A 25,886-nucleotide genomic window follows, 5' to 3' on the forward strand; every position below is an offset into this window, starting at 1 on the left:
TATGGTAATAAGATAATGAAGTTATTAATTAAGAGCATATTGCTCATTAATGATGTAAATTGCTACAGTATATGCTGTTTTATGAGATGTCACGAAATGGTTTTGGACAGAACCCAGATGCAGGCAGACGAAGGTTTAACAAGAAAGCTTTAATAAATAAAACACCCGCAATGGGGAAAACCAGCACAAAGAAAACACTTTCAAAACAAACACTAGAAAACAAAGTCTCTAGAAAAGTGAAAAATACTAAATTCACAAACTGTAACAGGAACCAGATAATCCAATAACGGGGATAACACCGTGCACACAAGACATCAGTGTTGGACATAAACATAAGACAAAAGATATAAGACAAAAGATAATGCACCAACACTGAACAGAGAGAAACTGATACTATATAAAGGGAGACACTAACGAGGAGTGATTACATGGGGAGAGTGGTGACAGGTGATTGGAATGAAACCATAACGAGTGAAACAACTACCAGGTGATGGGAATAAAATTCTAACGAAGGTGAAACACAAAACAGACGATGGGAATGAAACCCTAATGAAATTACAGGAGATACGAGGGTGGGGCTGAGAGACATAACAGGAAGACACGTTGCATCAAGTAACAACATAAAGCCACGGGCCTGTACCATGAAGCTGGTTTAGGTGGCTAGCCAGCTATGTTTCAGTTTAGTTTGTGCCAACCCTGGGTTTTAGGTACCATGAGAGTAGCTCGGCTTTCTTCGGTGTTCGTCGCCATGGTATCTTACGCTGCACGGCTAACCTGCTCCGGGGCAGGCTATGTTCTGGATTCAAGATCTCAGACTGAAGTTTGACCAATCAGCTGTGAGCAAAGAAACATATAGGTGACGTAACTGACTCACAGTGCGTGTTAGAATGGCTAGTTATTTTTTATACTGTTTAATAAAATAAAAATACTAATATAAAAATATATATTACAAATATAAAATAAAATATTGTTTACTATATAGGTCAAATCTGATTTTACAGATTTGCTGGCTTTCCCTTACACTCACATGAAAGTCAATGTACTTACTTATATTCCACTTTTATTGTATCACATGTATTTGCATTGCATTTTTTACATTCTTGTCTGTGGTGCAGAACATCTAGGAACACTTTCAGTTTCACTGTATTAGGACATTTTTCTTTGTCCTGAACAGTAGTTTTTATTAAGGCTTCAATGAAATGACTGACCCTGGTTAATGGCGCAAAGACTAGTCTATTAAAGGTAGAGGCTTATGCATTCTGTTGTAAAAGCAGGCCGTTTTATTAAGTGTAATTCTTATATTTTCTTCCGCTTCTCTGTGTTGCAGAACACACCGCTATTTTATAATTCTGAGCTCCGTCTTCTTTCTGCAAAAACAACTAGTTTTTATCATATCAGACTAAAAGGAGACCAACATGCAACCAGTCCGCGTTATTTTTGGGGCAATTGTTTGACATGAACCATCAGTACACGGTGCATTTATTGATTTTAAACACGTAAGATGTCAGAGTTTACAATGCAGAAGCGGTGCGTGTCATTTGCCTGTGAAATTAGCCGTTTGCAGCTTTAACAAATTTGTACAGAAGTTCAGAAATATATGAGAATGAACTTTATTTGCACGCAGCTCCTCTCATGTGTACTCGGAAGGGAAATGATGAAGCAGATGTAAGGTTAACTTTCTTGCTTCTGCTGCCTGAATGGATGTTTTTTGTCCGCGCGCAGGTTAAAATTGCAATATGCGGGAGCTTCAATGAACATTTGTTGTAATATTTCTGTACCCATCCCTTACATAAAAAAAGTTGCCCGCAAGGACACGGACCCCTTGTAGTTCCACCGAGGACCCCGCGGATCCTGTTTGCCCTACAGCACTACAGTAAATGTGTGTACTATATAGTCTTTTAACTTGCGCATTAACGCAATCAGCAGTGTTTCTGAAACTCTTCTCTCTTGCGTAGACAGCAGAAACATATCACTCCATGGCTGAAATTCATGTTTGTGTTCATATTGTGTAAATCGCTTTATCCATTTATAATGCGATTGGTTTAGCCATGCTGACGTCACTCGTTCATGTGCACGCGCGCGCAAACTAATCTTAGCTTCAGGATCAAAGCTTGAGTTGACAAAGAAACTCCACGAGCTGCTTCATGGTACCAACAAAGCTTGATCACGTTGGTTTGGTTTTGTCAACCCAAAACTAATCCAACTACCCTGAGTTTGTTCAGCTACATTCATGGTACAGGCCCCACATGTCTCCACACATAACACAACAGAAACCCGAAAAACGTGGCAATGTCATGACTCTGCCCAGGGAGCTAGAAAGCTCGAGACAGGAAGGACAGAGTCCTAACATGAGAACTATCCCTTTAATCAGTCTTGAGAAACAGTTGTCACTAAGATACATATAGCCTCATATACCTCCGTGATGGTGACCGGCAACGAAATTATTCAGATAAACCGATCAATTCCAATACCTGCTGGGAGTCATAGAGGAGTTTTGTACTATAATGTTACCCAGAATGCATTGCTGCCCTAAAGTTTTGTTTATGATTTTCACCCTTCATTCATTCACAGATTCTTGATGTCTGTGTGTTTAAATTGGTGAGCACCTTTGTCCCCTTTAACAATAATTGGATACTGCAACACAGGCTCAAAAGACAACTGAAGATAACCAAAACATCTTCAGGATAATGTTATTGCCATTAACCGTTTGCCAATATCATAATTTAGCTTAATTTAATACTGCTTGGCTGTAATAAAACACTTACAAAGCACAACATTACCACTAGAGGAAACCCTAATTAATTAGAAATGTAGAATCAAGAGCCCAACTAAAGGAAACATTAAACACTATTAAACACATCATTAATGATCGATTCATTAATCACTTTATTATCTAATCAGCTTCAACACAGTATATACACCCATTAGTGTTAATTTTACAGTGGTAAATAAGTTGTGTACACATACCTTTGTACATACTCATGTAAACACATATATCAGTCACGCTGCCCCAAACTTTGGAACTCATTACCCATCCATATCCGTCAGCTGGACTCTATTCACAATTTTAAATCACAACCAAAAACTTACCTCTTTAAATCTGCTTATTCAATGTAGAGTGACAGAAAATGCCATCCCGCAAAATCCCCAGACTACCTTACTGAAAAGGCAGTGTGGTAGAAAAAGCTAGACAAGCCCTTATCCCCAGATTCAGTCCAGCTGCACCCACTTTTCCAAATGAGGTAATTGAGACAGGAAAGGGGGCCCAGAGGAGAGATTCAGCAGAGGATAATCAAAAACTGGCCAGTTCCCCTCGCAGATTATGGACTTTCTGACTAACAGACCCCAGCATGTTCGATCAGGCTCCATATGCTCCACCACCATCGCACTCAACACCTTTTTGTACTCCATCTTCACCTCTGACTGCAGGCCTGTGAAAAGATATTACACAAGCATCAAGTTTGCTGACAATTCTACGGTGTCATCAGCAACAACAATGAGAATTCTTACAGTGAGGAGATCCAGCCCCAGGTCCACTTGCACAGACAATAACTTGCCCCTTAACACCACCAAAATGAAGGAGCTCATTGTGGACTTCAGGAAAGAGTCAAGAGGCACACATGACCCCATCCACATCAATGGGATGGCTGTTGAGCATGTCCTGCAGACCTCTCTCTCTACCAATCTCTTATCTCTTCTTTCTCTGTAGATGTCACTTCTGCAAAAACAGATTACTACCTCTCGAGGATCTGCAACTCTCCGGACTCTCGAACGCTCTTCAAAACCTTCTCTGCTCTCCTCTGTCTGCCTGCTCTTGCACCTTCATCGGAGTTAACAGCTGCTGATTTTGCATCGTTCTTCGTAAAGAAAACTACTGCCATCAGCAGCCAGTTCTCTACGCCACCACCTGTTGAACCCGCCCACATCCCTGACACGTGTGTGCTCCCCGCCTTTTCTCCTCTGTCTGAAGCTGATGTCTCCAAGGTCATTGGCTCCAACCACCCTACCACCTGCCCAATGGATCCCATCTCCTCCAGGCCATCTCTCCAACGGTTGTGCCTGCTCTGACCCACATCATCAACTCTTCGCTCACCACTGGGACATTTCCCACAGCGTTCAAAGAGGCCCGCATCACACCGCTTCTAAAGAAACCCACCCTGGACCCTACACTGCTAGAAAACTACAGGCCTGTCTCCATTCTTCCCTTCATCGCCAAAGCCCTGGAGCGAGTTGTGTTCAACCAGCTCTCCTCCTTTCTCATGCAAAACAACCTCCTGGACAGCAATCAGTCTGGGTTCAAGACCGATAATTCCAAAGAGACTGCACTGCTCTCAGTCATCGAAGCCCTGAGACTGGCAAAAGCATCATCCATGTCATCTGTGCTCATACTGCTGGATCTGTCTGCTGCCTTTGACACTGTCAATCATCACATCCTCCTGGCTTCTCTCAGTGCTATGGGTGTCTCTGGAATGGCGTTGCAATTGTTTGAGTCCTACCTCTCGGGTAGGTCATTCAGAGTATCCTGGAGAGATGAGGTCTCCGCGTCCCCACAGCTCAACACGGGGGTGCCACAGGGCTCAGTGCTTGGACCGCTACTCTTCTCCATTTACATGACATCCCTCGGCTCGGTCATACAGAAGCATGGCTTCTCCTATCACTGCTATGCCGACGACACACAACTCTACTTGTCATTTCAACCGGACGATCCGACGGTCGCTGCTCGCATCGCGGCATGCCTGAGTGACATCTCGCTTTGGATGAAGGATCATCACCTGCAGCTAAACCTTGCAAAAACGGAACTGCTTGTGATCCCGGCCAACCCAAAGATTCACCACAACCTTGCCATTCAACTAGGCTCATCAACGATTACACCGTCCAGCACAGCCAGAAACCTGGGAGTGGTAATCGATGATCGGCTTAACCTCACAAGTCATGTTGCCAGCACCACCCGGTCCTGTAGATTCATCCTCTACAACATTAGGAAAATTAGACCTTTCCTATCGGAGCACTTCTACGCAAGTCCTAGTCCAGGCTCTTGTCCTGTCTAAACTGGATTATTGCAATACGCTTCTGGCTGGACTTCCTGCTTGCACAATCAAACCTCTCCAGATGATCCAGAACGCGGCTGCAAGAGTGGTCTTCAATGAACCGAAGAGAGCGCATGTAACTCCGCTCTTCATCAGGTTACACTGGCTCCCTGTTGCCGCCCGCATAAAGTTCAAAGCTATGCTCCTGGCCTACAAGACCAACACCGGATCTGCACCATCGTATCTCCACTCGCTAATGCAGATCTATCCATCACTGCGGTCTGCAAAGGAACAACGACTAGTGGTACCATCCCAAAAAGGAAAAGTCACTCTCACGTACCTTCTCTGGATCTGTTCCACATTGGTGGAATGATCTACCAGCTGCTACAAGATCAGCAGACTCGGTTGCCATCACGCCTAAAAACGCATCTCTTCCGTCAACACGTCGCTGATTGATTTTTCCTAATTCTCTTCCCTTTCCTTCTTTACAAAAAAAAAACTTACTAACCTCACTATTCTTAGCCTTTTATACTGTGCTAGGCTTTAATGGACTAGTTTGATGCACTTATGTATTTTGTTGCCTATGTTGTTATAATTGCTTCCAATGTTTCCTCATCTGTAAGTCAATTTGGATAAAAGCGTCTGCTAAATGACTAAATGTAAATGTAAAATGTCTTCAGCTTCAAGTTCCTGGGGATCTGCATCTCGTTGGACCTGTCCTGGAAAACCAAACCCTCCAGCCTGGTCAAGAAGGCTCACCTTTTCTTCCTGAGGAGACTGAAGAAGAACCAGCTGTCCACGGCTATCCTGGTGAACTTCTTACGCTGTGCAATAAAGAGCCTCCTGACCAACTCTGTCACAGTATGTTACTGGTTTGTTGCAAAGCCCACTGCAGCGGGTGCTGAAAACCGTCCAGTGCATCACAGGGATTCCACTTCCAGCCATTGAGGACATCCATAGGTAATACTGTCTCGTAGAGCTCGCAGCATTCTTAAGAACTCCTCTCATCATGTCCACAGACTATTTTCTCTCCTGCCCTCCAGCAGACGTTTCAGGTGCCTCTGGATCAGGACCAGCCAACTGAAGAACAGCTTTTATCCCAGAGCTTTTATCCCTTTATTGAACTCTGGCCCTCGCTGATCCCACTTTTCCTCATATACCGCTACACTTTCCTCTCCCCCCTAACTGCACACCTGGCTAAAGTTTTGTTATTTGCCCTACTGGACTGTTCAGTGCTCTACTGGACCGTCTACACATCTACACAGCCTCTTTTGCACTGCTCCTTAGTACTGCCGACTGTTCATTGCAGTACCTACTGTTTACACATGCATCTTTGCACTCCAGTTCTTCAACAAAATACGCAATAACTTCTTCCACTGCACTGTTACTTGGATAGCTTCTGTCAATAATTTATGTGTTTGCACTACTGTATATCCATTCCACTACTACTCACCATAGCCTTACTTATCATTGGATATACTCATCTGTATATTTCTGTTTATAGTAATAGCCATCTGTATATTATGTCCATTGTAAAAACCCATCTGTAAACTACTTAATAATACAGATTTTGTCCTGCACGTATGCAACTACTGTATATCCCGTACTTGGTGCTAATGCACTTCTGGTTAGAAACTACATTTCGTTGACTTGTACTTTTACATGTGTTATTATAATAATGTATAAAATAAATCATAATTTGGAGTGTAGAGAAGTAGAATAATGTGTAGGCAAAGTTGAATAGATTCGTTTTGAATCTACAGTAGATTTGTTGTATACCTACGGAAAGTTTCTGTGCTCAATAGAAAAATGATCTACCTCACATGCTTGATTTAGAAATTCTTGGAATTACAAACTGGCCTGAATTCTAAAACCGCAGTGAACTTGAAGAACAGTAATGAGATAGGAGGTCAGTCCTGAGGAGCTAAACTATTTAGAGCAGGGATCCACAATCTTGTTTCTGGAGGGCCGCTGTCCTGCAGGGTTTAGCTCCAACCTGCCTCAACACACCTGCCTGCAAGTTTATCTTGTGCCTAGTGATATATTGATTGGCTGGTTCAGGTGTGTTAGATAAGGGTAGACGCTAAACTCTGCAGACAAAACAGCCCTACAGGACCGAAACCTGGGGACCCCTGATTTAGGGGCACAGAGAATCAGATGGGCCATGGATGCTGGGAGCTCGGGAGGCCTGAAGGGTGCTGGCCACTCAGGAGGCCTGTGAAAACACAGAAGTGTTGTTGTGAAGGAACATGTTAGAGGACCATTATTTTTTGTTTGTTTGGAAACTTCCTCTAGGCTTTGGAAATCAATCCAATGGTGAGGGACGTCATGATGAATCGAACCTTTTCCATCATCAGTCTTCATTTTTCAAATTTCTGGAAAGAAGACTGGGTTTCCTGGTTCACAGTGAAACTGATTCCTCTCCTCCCAAGCCTGACTGCAGAGATGCTTCAAACAGCAACAATAAGTGTTGACTGCAACGGATACCACGTGATGTATGTAAACCTCAAAGGTTGATGGAGAGCACTGTAATACACACCTTGTAGCATTGTCAATGAAAACATGAGGGTGTTTCTCAAGGTGTTTTAATTTCACTTAAAGACCAAAGACACATTGTACTTACCTTTACCTTTGATCTTTTTACTTTAGTGTTTTGGGTCTGAGCAGTGTTTTTGACCAGATGACACTGCTGAAACGGCAGGAGATCACACGTGTTCTAGTAAATTATCTAAAACACAGACATGGATCAGGTTAGTCAAGCTGAGGCCAATCTTCCCTTAACATGCACCTTAAAAGGCATCACTGCTCTGTTCTTTTTGTCATTTTTGTCTCTTAATGAGTCTATTGTGTGTGGTATTGTTTTAGGCTCAACCTGTGGGTCAGACACCAGCAGTCTCAGCGCTTGGCTTTATGTGAACTTTGGTAAATTCTCTGTCTATGTGGCTTTTGAAGATCTTCGGCTGCTCAACACAGAATTCTCCAATGTAAGGGCATGGTTGTGCTGCAAAATTCTCCAAGTAATTCCATTTAAGCAACCATGTTCTGTCAGCAACCTTGTTTTTTCTCTATCAGATTGAGGAACTGGACCTTCTGAGTGCTTCCCAAGTAGCACAACTGACAGTCAACTCTGGAGCTTTGAACAACACAGACATGATGAACATGGTCTTTGACTTTCTAGGAGATGGCAATGCATTTCAGAACATTGATGACTTCCTCGCTGGTCTTGCTCATACTTCCCAGGTATGTTCACTTTTTCAGTGTGAGGAAGCGCAACATTTTAACAATAGCATTCAAGAAATGTTTTAGTTTTTTATGTGGTATTAATCAGAAAAAAGCAAAAGGATTGTTGTTAAGAAATTTATGGGAGGACTATAATGTTTTCTGTGTTTGGACACTCCTATCAGGCTTTGAAAATCAATCCGATGGTGAGGGACGTCATGATGAATCGGACCTTTGCCATCATCAGTCTTCATTTTTCAAATTTCTTGTACGAAGACTGGGTTTCCTGGTTCACGGTGAAGCTGAGTTCTCTCCTCCCCAGCCTGACTGCAGAGATGCTTCAAACAGCAACATTAAGCGTTGACTGCACTGGATACCACGTCATGTATGTAAACCTCAAAGGTTGAGGGAGAGCACTGCTATACACAACTTGTTGCGTTGTCACGGACAACATGAGTGTCTCTTAAGCTGTTTTTATGAGACACTTAACGAAAAAAAAGACACATGGTGCTTACCTTTACATTTACTCTTTCTTTATTTCTTTAGTGTTGAGGGTCTGAGCAGTGTCTTTGACCAGATGACACTGCTGAAAAGGCAAGAGATCTTACGTGTTCTGGTAAACTATCTAAAACAGACACATAGTTCAGGTGAGTCAAGCTGAGTCTAATCTTCCCTTTACAATGTTTTGTTTGCATGTTTTTCTTTCACCTTAAAAGGCATCCCTGCTCTGTTCCTTTTGGTCATTCTAATGAGTTTCTTCCATGTGGTATTCTTTAGGCTCAACCTGCGGGTCAGACACCAGCAGTCTCAGCACTTGGCTTGATGTGAACTTTGGTCATTTCTCTGTCTATGTGGCTCTTGAAGAGCTTCTGCTGCTCAACACAGAATTCTCCAAGGTAAGGGCCTGGGAGTGCTTCACAATTCTCCAAGTAATGCCATTATAGCAACCATTTTGTGTCGAGAACATTTCTCCTGTTCTAGTTTTCCTCCTCAGATTGAGGGACTGGACCTTCTGAATTCTTCCCAAGTAGCTCAGCTGACAGTCAATTCCGGAGCTCTGAACAATGTAGACTTGATCAACATGGTCTTTAACCACATAGGATATGGCAATGCATTCCAGAACACTGATGACTTCCTGACAAGTCTTATCCAAACTTCGCAGGTAAGTTCAATCTTTGTGTGCTGCGAAGAATGTTGTTGTAATAGAAGAGTGTTGTGGAATTTTCTTATTCAATTTTGTCAATTTTGACAAACGCAATATACAGAGACATCAGGTACTTTGCAAAGTATTTTATTGTCGTTTAATCTGCATCATAAGCAATGAGCTGGTGCAGAGAAAAGGCGCTCTTTCCTCCTGCACCCAGAGTATATATATGATTAAAAACGTGACACCCCCTCCCTTTGCCCCCTAACAAGAATCCCGAGCTGGTTTACGAGAAGTTCCGTTATTCCAAACAGAACATCTTGGCCTCTGCTCGAGGGCAAAGGCAGAGTGGTATGACGTGTATAGAGAAAAACATGATAACATAGAAAAGAAAACATAGATAAAAACTTCATAAACATATAGACAGACACATCAAGAAGCAAGACTAGAAAATTTCCATTACATTCCCCCCTTTTACCATATTATGGTAACCAAAATCTTTATACTTTGACCCGTAAGATGAGCAACGCCCTTTCTCTTACAGGTTTCATTCTTCTATCTAAACAGTTCTTAAAATCCCACTAGAATTGGTAACACCACCTGCTTCAGCCCCACTCCCCAACTTTAGCAATTCCACCACTTCAACAGGCTTCTTTAGTCATATCATCCGGCTTCCTGAATTTAGAAACAACAACTGACCCTGAGCTTTTTACACACACACACTGCTTAACCTTCGTCACTTTCCATATTTCCACTCTTATTTGGGAAGTTGCTCCCGTTCCCTCATAACTAAAATTTTTCTGAGTTAGAGCTAGTCTAAAACTTTCTCTTTTTCATTTTTATTTGGCCGTCCCAGGGGACATAATGGCCCACATTTTCAAATTTTGTTGCCTTATCCACAACATCACCTGAGGTACACGTACCTCTACACAAATACATATTTGTTCCCCAGTACCTAGCAGAATTAGGGTAACACTGTCCCTCCCCATACCATTTTATTAAACTTGGAATATAGTGTTGCACAGAAACAAAATTCTATAATCTCTAATTTCTCGGGGTTCGATGCGTCCCCGACTCGAACAGTTGATTCCCTTTGCGAGCACCAGCAGTGTCGCTCCTCCTGTCGCTTGAGTCAGCACGACCATTGCGAAGAGCCATTGTGGATGCCATTTTGATGGCCTACGGTTGGGGTTGCCACTCCTTGGATACCCCCTTTTGCAGTGGGAGGCGTGTCTTTCCAACGACTTCCTCCTGAAATCTTTGACTACCACGAAGTCTCCTGGCTGGAAGCTGTGTAATGATTGTCAGCTCCATTTGCTACTGCTCTTTTTACCTGCACAAACATTTTGAGAGCAAAAACACAAAAACACATTGCCTTGTAACATCCCCCCTTTTGACGCGTGGTCTAGGCCATGCGTCAAAATCGCAAAAGCAGAGAAAAAATGTTTTGGCAAACAGGTGAGGCCATTTGGGCCCCCCAAACATTGTCTGTGTATTTACATGAGCACTTCTTCCAAAATGCACGCTTATCCGGCATCTCTGCAAGAGAAAGAATTTTGTTAGTGATTTCTGGAGAAAATCTGTCTGTGGCTCCGATGTTGCTTGCTTTGCTGCAAGGTCAGCTTGTCGGCTTCCTGTAGAAATTGTTTCTGATAAAAAAGTGTGTGTGTTACAGTCACACACAACAATGGCTGATGGTAGAAGAATGGCAGATAGCATATCAGCAACCTATGTGTGATTAAGAATGTTTTTACCATCAGCTTTTACAAAGTTTCTGTGTTTACACAGTGTGCCAAAATCATGAGTTACACCAAATGCATATCTACTATCTGTGTGAATGTCTACATTTTTATTCTTTGCTAATTCGCATTCGCGTGTGAGTGCAATAAGCTCTACTGTCTGAGCAGAGAAATGGTCCCTAAAAATTATATCAATTGCTTCTTTGCTTTTGGACTTGCGATGTCTGTAATTTGCAGACATGCTTTGCGGACAGCTGTCTGCCGCGGTCAGTAATTTCGTGACCCAAAAAACGAACAAATTGTTTTGCCAGCTGGACTTTGGAGACATTTACTTTGTGTTCTTTTCTCTTATCTTTTAAACTGGAAACAAAGGCCTGCGCACCGGTAAATTTGGGCATGGCACAACTATGCCTTTATTTTTTTATCTTTTTAAACTCATTAAATATTGGCCTTATGCCATTGAGGTCTTCTGATTTGAGGCTTCTGTTTTGAGGGGGTATTGCTGTTTGCGTGGACGAAAATTACCCTTGGGCGTTATCACAACAGGCTCACAGTTCCTAATCAACCCAACATAATATTTTCCTGTTACCCAAAGTTGTACGGGCACCTTCCCAAAATTAATCTTTTTGTGTGTGAAAACACTTGAAGTCCCCTTGTTGCTGACAGACAGGCATGATTCTCACGATGGGCGTCCAACAAATTTGAATATTGCACGTCATCCCTTTTAACCCATTCTATGGCGTGCGCATATTTGTCAGCAAAACACCCACAGCTCCCCACACCATTGTAATCAACGTCATGAGGCTCTGTGAGGCAATACTTTCTACATCATACTTACGTAATTCAATATTACATCGTACAGCTGTACGAGCGCTGCACACGGGTCGTGTTGGTATCATGCTCAATCTGTCATCATACACATTATGACTCTGCCCAGCAAATGAATCGGGCAGCAGTCAGACATGAGAAACCTGTGTTGAAATTTGACACTCCCCAACTCGCATTGCACCCTTTTGACATAAATTATTCTACATTAGAGCCACTAGCATTTAGGGAAAACACAGCTAGTTTAGACTCTGGCAAATTTAAACACTTCTTGTGAATCACAGTAGGCTATTTGTTGCCCCTGAATCTATCAAAAATTCAAGCGGTTTGTTGCACACAAGCATTGTGCATTTTAGCAAAGTTCAGAAAGTGGTTTCATTCATCATGGAATGTGAGCTAAGCAGATCTTCGTTGCATACAGTAGGAAAAAGCATTTCTTCATTGCATATGCTAAGGGAAATCATACTCACCACCCTCGGAATGATGCCTCACCTCCTCACTTCCATCTACCTTTTGTTTTGACCTCAGTGGTCTCAGAGGCACAGGACAATCATTTCGCCAGTGCCCCGTTTTTCCACAATTGAAACACTTCTCTGGATCATAATTACTAGAGGGTTTAAAACCTCCTCTCCCTCGCCATCTTCCTATTCTTCCGTGTTCTCCTCCGATATTCATTAGAGCCATGTGGAGTTCTTTATCTTGTGTGTTTTTCTTCTGAAGCTCTTTCTTGCCTGTTGGACGATGACGGACGATCTCGCTCATTCTCGCACGATCTGGCTCGATGCATGATTTTTCCACTTCTCGTCTCAGCTCTTCTCTGAGGTTCCACAGAAAAGCGGATCTGAGATGTCCTTCGAACGGACCAATGTCTGGTCCGTCTGCATCAGGTTGAAGTCCAGAATGTTCTTTAAATACTTCCGCCACAGGCCATTTACCCTGTAACTTTCTCAGGTCAGATGGTTTCAGTTTGACTTTCAACAGTCTCTCTAATTCTTTCATTGAGGGTGAGAATTCTTTGCAAAATGTCAAAAGTTCTTTATACGTCGGTGCTGGTTGCGCTCTTTCCTGCTTTTGACACACCACGGGCTGTGGCATGTGTGGCACTGGTGCTGGTGGAGACACTGGCGCTGCCTCGATCGGGTTCAGATGTCGGTGAGGAGGGACACAATCATCCTCCGGTTGGTGTTTGTAACAAGTCATAAATGGGGGTAAAGAAGACAGAGGGGTTAAATCATTATACTCAGGCAAAACAGGGTGCAATGGAGTTTTCGGCGGTGGCAGTTCTTCCAATGCCTTTTCTTTAAAAACATAGTCACGTCTATTTGCTTCCCTCTCCCATAACTCTAAACATTTACACGCTTCATCATATTTTTCCCTTTCTTTTTTAGACATTTTAAATATGTCTTTTTTTTCCCTGTGTGTTCTCTTATTTTCTCTAATTTTGTGGTACTAAATGTACCGTTTTCAGGAAAGTTTGCTTTTTCTTTCAGATAGGGTACACCTTGTAAACTTCCCGTTCCCCACCTTTTCCTCATTTCTCTGTATGTTGGTTTATCCATATTCACGATTCTGAGAGCCCCCCCTCTAATCAGGTTGTTTAGAATCTAACACGATTCTGAGAGCCCCCCCTCTTTAATCAGGCTGTTTAGAATCTAACACGATTCAGAGTAGTCCCCCCTTCTTAAATCAGGCTGTTTAGAATCTAACACGATTCAGAGTAGTCCCCCCTCTAATCAGGTTGTTTAGAATCTTTTTAACTCACCGTTTTTCACTTTTGTGCCTTGCACTGAGTTCTTTTGGGATCATGTCAGCTTGGAGTCCGGAGTAGAGTTCTCTCGTCCCTGTATGGGGTTAGAGCTGGATTTGCTATGTCCAGGATGATCAGTCAACTCTAGTCCGTTCTCCGTCAGCCTTGTGATCCCATACCTCGTCGCCAAATTGTTGTGGAATTTTCTTATTCCTTAATCAAGGTGAGTCAATTTTGACAAACGCAATATACAGAGACATCAGGTACTTTGCAAAGTATTTTATTGTCGTTTAATCTGCATCATAAGCAATGAGCTGGTGCAGAGAAAGTCAGGCAGTAAAAGTGTTGTTGTGAAGTAACTTGTCAGCGAACCGTTGCTTGTTTGTGGTCATTTCCTCTAGGCTTTGGAAATCAATGCAGTGGTGAGGGACGTCATGATGAGTCGGACCTTTGCCATCATCAGTCTTAATTTTTCACATTTCTTGTACGAAGACTGGGTTTCCTGGTTCACAGTGAAGCTGATTCCTCTCCTCCCCAGCCTGACTGCAGAGATGCTTCAAACAGCAACATTAAGTGTCGACTGCACCGGATACCAAGTCATGTACGTAATACTCTCAGGTTGAGGGAGAGAACTGCTAGACACATCTTGTAGCATTGTCACTGTAAACATGAGGGTGTTTCTTAAGCTGTTTTTATGAGACACTTAAAGACCAAAGACACATGGTGCTTACATTAACATTTGATATTTTTTCTTTAGTGTTGAGGGTCTGAGCAGTGTCTTTGAGCAGATGACACTGCTGAGAAAGCAGGAGATCACACTTGTTCTAGTACATTATCTCAAAGAGACACATGGATCAGGTGAGTCCCTCGACAAGGTTTTTTCTGCATGTTTTTCTTGCACCTTAAAAGGCATTACTACTCTGTTCTTTGTGCCCTTTTTGTCTGCTAATGAGTCTCTTCCATGGGGAATTGTTTTAGGCCAAACCTGTGGGTCAGACACCAGCAGTCTCAGCACTTGGCTAGATAGGAACTTTGGTGAATTCTCTGTCTATGTGGCTTTTGAAGATCTTCTGCTGCTCAACACAGAATTCTCCAATGTAAGGGCATGGTTGTGCTGCACAATTCTCCAAGTAATTACATTTTAGACAGCATGTTGTGTCTGCAACCTCGTTTTTTCTCTTTCAGATTGAGGCACTGGACCTTCTGAGTGCTTCCCAAGTAGCACAACTGACAGTCAACTCTGGAGCTTTGAACAACACAGACATGATGAACATGGTCTTTGACTTTCTAGCAGATAGCAATGCATTTCAGAACATTGATGACTTCCTCGCTGGTCTTGCTCATACTTCCCAGGTATGATCAATCTTTCAGCGTTGGGAAGTGCAATGTCTTAACAGAATAGCATTCTGAAAAAACTTTTAGTTTTTTATGTGGGTTTAAACTGTTCAAATGGACTCTTAAAAAGGCAAACCATTGTTGTGAAGAAATTTGTGGCAGGACTTTTATTTCTGTGTTTGGCCACTCCTATTAGGCTTTGAAAATCAATCCAATGGTGAGGGACATCATGATGAATCGGACCTTTGCCATCATCAGTCTTCATTTTTCAAATTTCTGGAAACAAGACTGGGTTTCCTGGTTCACAGTGAAGCTGATTCCTCTCCTCCCCAGCTTGACTGCAGAGATGCTTCAAACAGCAACAATAAGTGTTGACTGCACCGGATACCACGCTATGTACGTAACACTCTCAGGTTGAGGGAGAGCACTGCTATACACACCTTGTTGCGTTGTCACTGAAAACATGAGGGTGTTTCTCAAGCTGTTTTAATGAGTCACTTAAAGACCAAAGACACATGGTGCTTAGATTTACATTTGATCTTTCTACTTTAGTGTTGAGGGTCTGAGCAGTGTCTTTGACCAGATGACACTGCTGAGAAAGCAGGAGATCACACTTGTTCTAGTAAACTATCTAAAACAAAACTACAGATCAGGTGAGTCTACTTGGGACCATATTTTCCCTCTATTGTTGTTTGTTTGTGTTTGTTTTATGTGTCTAAATAAACATCACTACTATGTTAGTTTAATCCTGTTTGTGATATTGATGCAGGCTCAACCTGCGGGTCAGACACCAGCAGTCTCAGCGCTTGGCTTGGTGTGAACTTTGGTAAATTCTCTGTCTATGTTGCTTTTGAAGATCTACGGTCGCTCAACACAGACTTCTCTAGTGTAAGGGCCTGGCTGTGCTACACAATTATTCATGTGAATCCATTTTTGTGTCTGCAACCCTTCTCCTGTTATCCCTCATCAGATTGAGGCACTGAATGTCCTGAGTGCTTTCCAAGTAGCTCAACTGACAGTGACTTCTGGAGCTCTGAACAACACAGACATGATCAACAAGGTCTTTGACCTCCTAGGAGGAAGCTATGCATTAAAGAATGTTGATGACTTCCTGTCAGGTCTCACCCATACTTCCCAGGTATGACCAATCTTTGAGTGCAGGGAAAAATTATGCAATAGAAGAGCATGCAAGCAAACATACTCATCTGCATTTGATTGATCAGAATAGCCTGTCAGTACAGAAGTTTTGAAATGAAGGAATTTTGGAGATAAATTTTACTTATTTGAAACTTCCTCTAGGCTTTTCCAATCAATGCAGTGGTGAGGGACGTCATGATGAATCGGACCTTTGCCATCATCAGTCTTCATTTTTCATATTTCTTGTACGAAGACTGGGTTTCCTGGTTCACAGTGAAGCTGATTCCTCTCCTCCCCAGCCTGACTGCAGAGATGCTTCAAACAGCAACAATAAGTGTTGACTGCACCGGATACCAAGTCATGTACGTAATACTCTCAGGTTGAGGGAGAGAACTGATATACACACCTTGTTGCATTGTCACGGACAACATGAGTGTCTCTTAAGCTGTTTATGAGACAGTTAAAGACCAAAGACACATGGTGCTTACATTTACATTTGATCTTTCTTCTTTAGTGTTGAGGGTCTGAGCAGTGTCTTTGACCAGATGACACTGCTGAAACGGCAGGAGATCACACCTGTGCTAGCGAGCTATTTAAAACAAAGCTACAGATCAGGTGAGTCTACTTGGCTTCATTGTTTCTCCCCACTTAGTTTTTTTTGTTTGCATTTACATCTTAATGATTCACTTGCACAGGCTCAAACTGTGGGTCAGACTCCAGCAGTGTCAGCGCTTGGCTTGATGTGAACTTTGGTAAATACTCTGTCTATGTGGCTTTTGAAGATCTGCAGGAGAGAGAAGTAGAGGGCACTCTTTGTCAAAATATGATTTATTGCCAATTATGTCAATTATGTTCCCCTTCTTCCCCTTCCCTACAAACGCCCACCCTCGCTTCTCCCTACACATCTGGGATCTGGGTGATTCCCTAACCCCATGGGTGATTTCCTGCTACCCAGATAGCACAGTTAGGTCTGTAAAATGTGGGCTTATAGATCGGGTAACACATACTCATATTAATTATCTAATCCATATATATACAATAGTATTGCATACGTCGTATCTTTGAAGAATAAGGAAGCCAGCATGTTTAACAGTGTAAAGTAGTCATAATGCATGAGAAAGCATGTTACCTGGTCTTTAAGATCTGGAGATCTTGAACACATCTGCTGTGTTAAAACATCTGATAAACATATTAGAAAATTATTCAAACTGCCCCTTTTACATACATGCTAAGTATAAGCATCATCTATATGTCTATATATCACTATATGACATCTGAAAGTGTCCTGCATATGTTAATGTAGACATCAAATGTATGTGTGCTATCAGGGTGTCATTTATGCGATTAAAAGATTACAATTTGCACAAGACTGTGTGAGTTAAACATCTAAAAAGTACGATAAATGTTTAAAGTTTTTTTAATTAATTTGTCAATAATGCTCTGTAAAGGACTATTTCTTCTTTATTTCTCACTTCTGTAAATTGGTACAAAATGTGTCTTGAAAAGGAGATGAGTTGAGATTGGCAAAATAAAAGTGTATTTCTGGAACAACAGTGTTCAAGTGTTCTTTAATACATCCACTAATAAACAGAATTTAAAATATTAAATATGATTAGTAAAGATTCAATTTAAAAGTTTTTGATAAGTGTGTTTGATGAATGTGTAATCTTCTTTATGTAATCTCCTATGTTTCTTAGTTTTTCCTGATGAAAAGTACATTCTCGTTTACCTTTATCTGGCTTATTATGATGCCCACCATACATGACATGGCAAATAATTGAAATCCACTCAAAAATATCAAGTCCTAATCTGCTTACTAGCACCACTTTTGTGATTATTCTTTCATGAATATGTCTGGCAGCAGATGTTATTCAATGCAAAATCTGTAAGGCCGATGACATCCAATAGTGAGTATAGGGGAAAAGAGCAGGAGAGACAGAAGAGAAGGCTAAGGCAGATAGAAGCATTGTGACAAGACACGTCATCTTGGTTGTCTCGTTTCACTTAAAAAACATTATAAAATGAACATCTTAATATGTAATCATTGCACACAGTGAAATATCCAGTGTTAAATGAATGTTTTGAATGTGCTGTCTTAGGCAAAATACAATACTAATGTAAGACTGTTATGAATCTCTGTAAATCTCCTGTTCCCACTGGTCCTCATTTATGAAACTAGTGTATACCACGCAAAACTTGGCGTTTTCCAAAATGGACGTGAGTGGTTCCTACGATCAAATGTCACGACCGGTTTCAGTTCGTGTACTCAAGTTTAAACCTTTAACCCTATTGATAACTGATAAGGAATAATGGCAAATAGAAACATAGCTTACGTTTTTTTCGTTTAGCATGACGAAATCAAGGTGATTTCTTATTTTAATTACAGTAGTAAAGTACTTTGTTTTCTAGCCTAATTATATGATTATTTAAATTATTAAAATGACAAGGTGCTTTTTTTTTAAGTCAAACATTTTAAAGACTACAATAGACCTCATCAATATATTTAATAAGCAATGGGTTAGTTCACCTATTTGCCGGATGATAGTGTGGCGAAGGGAAGCTTCAGCAAGGGTCTCGCTGGGCTACCACAAGAGATTTACGAATAAAATTCTCGACTACGCCACCCGACACATGCCGGGAAAACAGTAAGGAACACAAAGGTTCGTTGTCGTAATGGAGTGAGCAAGAAACCAATAAAGAGAATTTAAATAGAAATATGTATTACAAGGAACACACCCTAACCCTAACATTTACTCCAGGGCCCAAAATAATTAAACAAAATACGAAACAAAAGTTTTTAATAACAATATCTGTCTGGAAAGAGAACGCCAGCAGGGGCCGCTAGTTCTTCACACCCCACTAAGTACACACCACTCATAAACCACGACAACATTTCACGTAAAGTTTTTAAGGAACCGTCACCCACGGCCAGCGTCTCCACACCAATGCAAATTAGCTTCAATCACATACATCTATAGAAATCAACTAACAAAAGAGACCAACGCAAGATAAGAAAAAGAACCAAAACGATAATTGAACAAGAAATATCTCTGTAATCAAAGCATTTTAACAAAAGTGCAGTTATAACAATTAGATTTAAGGATTCAGTAAGTTAACAGAACTTTCATGCCACAATACATTGCCACACTTCGCCAACGGGAGGAGACTAACTAAAACATGCAGACATACACAATAAAGAAAACAGATGCATACAACAAGGAAATAGTTACACGTCAGTAATCAAACAAATAAAGAAAATATTGACAATATGCAAATATGCTACTCTTCTGAAACCAGCGAACTTGATCTCGGCTTATGAATTCCCAGATTGAGTGAACGAGACGGGCACGTAGACGTGTAACAATCGCCTTTAAATAAAAGCACTCAAAGAACCAAAGCAAGTCCTGGGCAAAGCAGCAGTGCCATCATTTCAGCGGGATTCACTTCCCATGCCACAGAATTCAAAGTACTGAAACCCTTGGACCATGAACAAGTCACAGTGTCATATCCTATAGTATTACTCATCCTGTAACTGTTGGAAGCACAGCAATGCACAGCAGCCGAACATCGATCAGATACACCTATTCGGTTTCAACAAATACGATCATATCAGTTATGTACTTTTTAAAGGTGGCTATAACGAAGATGCAGCCAAACACCCACCTATCATTCACAACCGTGTTTCCTGCAAGAGGGGCAGTACCAGTAAATGACGCATCCCAGGTCCCACAACACAACAGTCTTTTAAACACTGACCAGTTCCCTGATTGGCTCACAGATCTACACGACACTGGTCAATGAGCCACCAGGGCCCTACGTCACACTGCTACAATAGGTTATTTGTTTGACCAAGATGCATTCTTTTTAAAAACACATGACTCTAACTCAAACAAACACCATAAATTATCCACAAAAAAATACAATCCTCAGCTGGAGTTCTGTTCGCTGTTGCACGCAGCAGAGATCTCGGTAACACTTTACAATAAGGGTACATTGATAATGTACTAATGATTGAATTAATAGTTAGTTTAGCATGGACTAATGGTGAATAAAAGAATGAACCTATAAGGAATTAAGGAATAATTTACCTAAGATACGACTGAAGTCATGAAGATTCATGTGTTAAAAAGTCACCTTATTGACATATTAGCACATGTTCTTTAGTTAATGTATTAACAACAAATATTCGACTTCATCAAATCTTTAATAGGAGCAGTTATCTGTGAACAATGTACTATTAAATGTATGAAAATGTCCTTCAGCATGTTTATAGTAAATAAACAATTAATACAAATATACTAAAAACTTTCAGCATGAGCACAGACGGAGAACCCAGATGCAGACAGACATGAATATAACAAAGACTTTAATAATAAAACACAATGCAAAAAACCCATGAGGGTGTAAAACAACATTGACATAGGTAATAAAACTCAGACTCAACAAGCACAATAACCTAAAGAGACACGACACGAAAGCTACGTAATGACTTTAACAAGCTTGATAGCACAACAAACAGGCACAGGACAACAAACACAAGGGCTTAACTAGGGAACAAATTCAAAAGGGGAACAGGTGCGGGGAAATTAAATCATTAACAAGCAATAATGAGGAAATTAGTTAGGTTAACCCAACCCTAACCCAGACTGGAGAGAGTACATGGCATGCCAAAACAAACAATGCCATGTCTTAACACGTGGGTCTGTCATGATCCTGCCATAAGACTTAAGAAAAACATGACCAACATAGGCAGAAACAGGCCGATAAAAATACTTGAATTTCAAGTGTATTTTAATTCATTAAATAGTAATTAAGGAAAAGATAAATATATTTTTATCTGGGTAGTGATGGGTTTATGATGTTCTATGTATTATAAGTTTATGTTTACTGTTGTTTTACTGTCAAATATAATGATATGAGTATGTCTATGCTGTGCTGGTTTTTTATCTTGAAAACTAGTTGGCAGGAGTGTGAAACAAGAGCTGTGAGGAATGCAGGAGCTGAGTTTCAGACAACGAGTGTGTGTGTGTGTGTGTGTGCGAAAGATGTTCCTGTCGTAAATCACATTTTTCGGCAGGCCCGGCTCTTTTCAAATTATGTTTTGCAGATAAACAACAGTTTGCGAGTCAGATTATCGCGTCACGAGGTGATTGGTTCCAGAGGAATGAACGCCCACCCAAGGAAGTTTTACTTAAACTTATTGGGAAAAACTGTCTCTTAGACTTTCTTCAAATTTTTGAACATGCAGGACTGAAGTGAAAAGTCCGTCAGTAGCCATTCATTTCAGGGGGGTTAGTAGTCATGGCAGTGAGGAGCTACATTTACATTTATATTTAGTCATTAAGCAGACGCTTTACTGATGCTAGCGCTAGAAGCAGAGCGGCTTGTTGGAATCACCTTGAAACGAGACCATGTTGAGCTTTATTCAGAAACCTACACAGCATCATTCCAGACTGAAACAGTGTGTGTTGTGTTGTCATGGTCAGATCCTCTGCAGTGTTGCTCTTGTGATGTCATTCATTTACAATGAAAACATCTGTGTAAAGGAGTCTGTGTGTGTGTGTGTGTGTGTGTGTGTGTGTGTGTGTGTCTGTGTGTCTGTGTGTATTTGTTCCACTCTGGCACAGGTTGTTGTTGTTATGTAATGTGTGCATGGGTTCTCCTAATGTATGTTTAACGAGAATAAACTGGTGAATTATTCATTTGTTTCCACTGCAGCGTGACTTCAGTGCTGCGTCTTCACCTCCAGTGTGTAAATGACACTATGCTGCACATATCACCCCCAGTCCCTCTCTCTGTCTGTCTATCTGTGTCTGTCTGTGGTATGTATGTCTGACTGACTGTGTTTGATGTTGTAAGTTCTGTGTCCTCTAGAATGTATTTCGAAATGAATGATTTTGTAGGAAAATGTTTGTCTGGTTTTTTTCATGTAATTGTCTGTTTGTAGTCTAGTGTTCTGGGTTTCTTCAGACGTGTGGAACTGTTCCAGGCTATACATAAGAGTCTAGTGTTTTTCGCTGAAGAAAGTTGAGTAAATCTGCTCATTTGGAGATTCTTAGAGAAGCAGATAGTTCTAGCACTACGGATAACGCTCAGGAGGGGGCGCCACACAGCTCCGTCTCTTCTGGCACCTGCGGCCTCGGCTCTTTCTTCAGAGATTTCTCGCATGATTTCATTAAAGCGAGGTGTGTACTTCTGTCTCTTTCGTTATCTACTCCCAGGCTGCAACATACCTTTGTTAAAAACACATTAGGTTGGATAAATGACGGACGCAACGGTTCGCTTTGGTTCTGTTTTTTGTCGCTGGATAAGGGATTTTGTAGCCGTTTCATTAATTTGCTTTATGTTTGAACTTTGACTTCTATACGGCTGATTCAGCCCACACTGAGGTGATACCAGAAACTTTTCAGGCTGTTCTGCTCACATTCTCTAGTTGTCGTTCCAGTAGGTCTAAAACGTTAAACCCAAACCCTAACCGATAAGTCGACAGAGACCGACAATGGATATGTGTCTCTGGACAGATGTTTCACCAGTAAAAGCAGCAAGGAAGACTACAGTTTCACCAGCCAGAGGGTGACTCTGAAAATACACTCACACACTCATTTAATTCTCGCGTCATGGCTCAGAGACGGAGGATGTGCTTTGGGAAGATTTCCTGCACTGCGCAGAGTGCCGCTCAACCTGCATGAGCGAGATGGAGGCAGATGGTTTGGCCGTTTGTTCTTCCTCTAAGAAAGAGTTCAGAGACGACCCATTTCATCAAGTGAGCTGTCTTGTTAGTGACACACCTGGTGTACATTTGCTTTTCTTTTTGATTGATTGCTGTTATAAATATCAGACAAATAACTGTTGCTCTTCATTCGTTCATTATAAACGTGTTTTATGTGTCTCTGCCGGTCAAGGGCTTCACAGTTCAAACCCGGGTCTGGAGCGCGTTAGCGCCATCATGTGGGAAGGAAATGAGTGTAAGAAAGCCGACATGTCTGTGCTGGAGATCAGCGGTATGATTATGAACAGGGTGAGTCTGAACGCTACAAACACTCTCTATACAAAGACCTTCTGTTCAGCTTGATCCAGTGTGATGTCATTTCCTGTGTGGGTTAGGGTAGGTTAGGGAATACGAAATACGACAGCAACCCCCACGGCGCATTGCCTGTAGTTTGGTGTAGGAAGCTGAAGAGTTAGGGGAAAAGAAATCCAAGATCTAGGGCCCTAAGGCCCCAAAAATGGCTGTGCACTGGCCCACTTACCACTGACCACCAACGGCAACCCAAGGTCGAGAAGAGGAAACGACGCTGCACCCAAATGTCCCCTTGAGACATGTACTTAAACATTTGCAAATTGATCAAATGAATGAGAAATTCAATTCTGTTGTAAACAATTGCCAAGTTGTTTGGAGTTTTATCCATGTTATTTTGAGAATGTCATTTCTATTTCAATAAATGAGCCAAACCAATTGAGAAAAACTGTGATAGCATGACTTTTAATGAAAATCATTATATTTGTTCTGGTGGAGGTTAATTGATCACAATGCGATGCCTTATGTTGACTTATCAGTTTAGTTGGCTGTCAATTTAAAAAACAAAAAGCACGCATCAGCTCATGTCATTTTGTCTGTATAGTGTATATTGTATGGTCTGGTGTGTGATCTGGGATGTTCTTACAGGTCTGGCGTGTGAGCGGGGATGTTTCTACAGGTCTGGCGTGTGAGCCGGGATGTTTCTACAGGTCTGGTGTGTGAGCTGGGATGTTTCCACAGGTCTGGCGTGTGAGCCGGGATGTTTCTACAGGTCTGGCGTGTGAGCCGGGATGTTTCTACGGGTCTGGCGTGTGAGCAGGGATGTTTCTACAGGTCTGGCGTGTGAGCCGGGATGTTTCTACAGGTCTGGCGTGTGAGCGGGGATGTTTCTACAGGTCTGGCGTGTGAGCCGGGATGTTTCTACAGGTCTGGCGTGTGAGCGGGGATGTTTCTACAGGTCTGGCGTGTGAGCCGGGATGTTTCTACAGGTCTGGTGTGTGAGCTGGGATGTTTCCACAGGTCTGGCGTGTGAGCCGGGATGTTTCTACAGGTCTGGCGTGTGAGCCGGGATGTTTCTACGGGTCTGGCGTGTGAGCAGGGATGTTTCTACAGGTCTGGCGTGTGAGCCGGGATGTTTCTACAGGTCTGGCGTGTGAGCCGGGATGTTTCTACAGGTCTGGCGTGTGAGCAGGGATGTTTCTACAGGTCTGGCGTGTGAGCCGGGATGTTTCTACAGGTCTGGCGTGTGAGCTGGGATGTTTCCACAGGTCTGGCGTTTGAGCGGGGATGTTTCTACAGATCTGGCGTGTGAGCTGGGATGTTTCTACAGGTCTGGCGTGTGAGCAGGGATGTTTCTACGGGTCTGGCGTGTGAGCTGGGATGTTTCTACGGGTCTGGCGTGTGAGCGGGGATGTTCTTACAGGTCTGGCTTGTGAGCGGGGATGTTTCTACAGGTCTGGTCTGTGAGCTGGGATGTTCTTGGGTTAGGTTTACAGGCCAAAGAACGGTGGCTGCAACCCAGTTGAAGTGCACCCCCCCCCCCCTTATGTAGATGCTGACCAAATTGTGTTGTTATATATTATATATTATATGTGTGTATACATCCCAACAACCTTTATGCATCAATAACCAGCCAAACCTTTGTCTGTTAAATGGCGTGTTGACCAGGACTGGATTCCAGGAGAACGAGGTAAGTGTTTAAAAGGTAAGTAAGATAATTGTTATTTTTAGTTCAATGTTGTAGGAAAAAACGAGTCCAAAGTCCAAAAGTGAGAAATCGTTGTGAAATGCACACAATGCGTCCTAACCCTAACCCTAACGTCCAGCGTGCACTGCAGATGGCTGTCAGGACCAGGTAAACAGGTAAGTGGGGTAGATGCTATAGGGCTCTCTTGCATTAGAGTTGTGTGCACTCAGGTGTGACATGCACAAGGTTACTGACGGTAGGTGTTAGGAAAAGGACTAGGATTAGGGTGTGGTCTCATGTGTAACATGCACAGGGTTACTAATATTAGGGGCAAAAAATCCAAGATCCAGGGTTAGGGTTAGGTTAGGGGCAAAAAATCCAAGATCTAGGGCCCTGAGGCCCCAGAAATGGCTGTGCACTGGCCCACCCTCTACTGACCACCCAAGGTCGCCCGAGGCCAAGAGGAGAAAACGATGCCGCACACGAGTGTCCCCACAATTCCTGTAATATTTTATTTGTGTATGTAAATGCTGACCAAATTGTGTTGTGTTATGTTATATTCCATAAATGTGTGTGTGTGTATCTAGAGGCAACCCAACAACCTTTATGCATCCGCGACCGGCCAAAACTTGGTCTTTTAAATGGCGTGTCGACCAGGATTGGATTCCAGGAGGTGAGGTAAGTGTTTGAAAGGTAAGTATGCTCCTTGTTATTTTTGTTTTAGGTTTGAGATGCCCAGGGTTACTAATGTTAGGTGTGAGGAGTGGGGTTGTGGAGAGGTCTTAGGCGTAATACACGAGGGGGTCCTGATATTAGGTGTTAGGAGAGGGTTAGGAAAGGGGATAAGGGTGTGCCCTCAGGTGTGATACACGAGGGGATAGTGACATTAGGTGTTAGGGATGAGGTGTGGGTGGCCATCAAATGTTATAACACACCCAAATGAGAGGAGCAGTGTGAGGGGAAAGATCGTTTAAGCCTCGTTCAGGCCTCTAGGGTAAACCGTGTCCA

General features: G+C 42.2%; 1 protein-coding gene across 1 annotated transcript in view; it reads left to right on the forward strand.

Moving 5' to 3' along the window:
* Positions 1-17,719, forward strand: part of LOC306893470 (uncharacterized protein) — a 41,587-nt gene extending 23,868 nt beyond the window's left edge. Inside the window, exons 22-40 of the mRNA XM_079455305.1 lie at positions 7,323-7,522; positions 7,677-7,777; positions 7,893-8,011; positions 8,100-8,267; positions 8,432-8,631; positions 8,793-8,893; positions 9,024-9,142; positions 9,241-9,408; positions 14,103-14,302; positions 14,459-14,559; positions 14,680-14,798; positions 14,887-15,054; positions 15,233-15,432; positions 15,589-15,689; positions 15,806-15,924; positions 16,007-16,174; positions 16,336-16,535; positions 16,688-16,788; positions 16,869-17,719. Of these exons, the coding sequence (XP_079311431.1) occupies positions 7,323-7,522; positions 7,677-7,777; positions 7,893-8,011; positions 8,100-8,267; positions 8,432-8,631; positions 8,793-8,893; positions 9,024-9,142; positions 9,241-9,408; positions 14,103-14,302; positions 14,459-14,559; positions 14,680-14,798; positions 14,887-15,054; positions 15,233-15,432; positions 15,589-15,689; positions 15,806-15,924; positions 16,007-16,174; positions 16,336-16,535; positions 16,688-16,788; positions 16,869-17,101 (2,886 nt within the window). The 3' untranslated portion in view covers positions 17,102-17,719. The remainder of the gene's footprint in view (positions 1-7,322; positions 7,523-7,676; positions 7,778-7,892; positions 8,012-8,099; positions 8,268-8,431; positions 8,632-8,792; positions 8,894-9,023; positions 9,143-9,240; positions 9,409-14,102; positions 14,303-14,458; positions 14,560-14,679; positions 14,799-14,886; positions 15,055-15,232; positions 15,433-15,588; positions 15,690-15,805; positions 15,925-16,006; positions 16,175-16,335; positions 16,536-16,687; positions 16,789-16,868) is intronic.
* The last annotated feature ends 8,167 nt before the right edge of the window (positions 17,720-25,886 follow it).

Source organism: Barbatula barbatula, assembly GCF_947034865.1.
Source record: "Barbatula barbatula genome assembly, chromosome: 4".
Classification (NCBI taxonomy): Eukaryota; Metazoa; Chordata; class Actinopteri; order Cypriniformes; family Nemacheilidae; genus Barbatula; species Barbatula barbatula.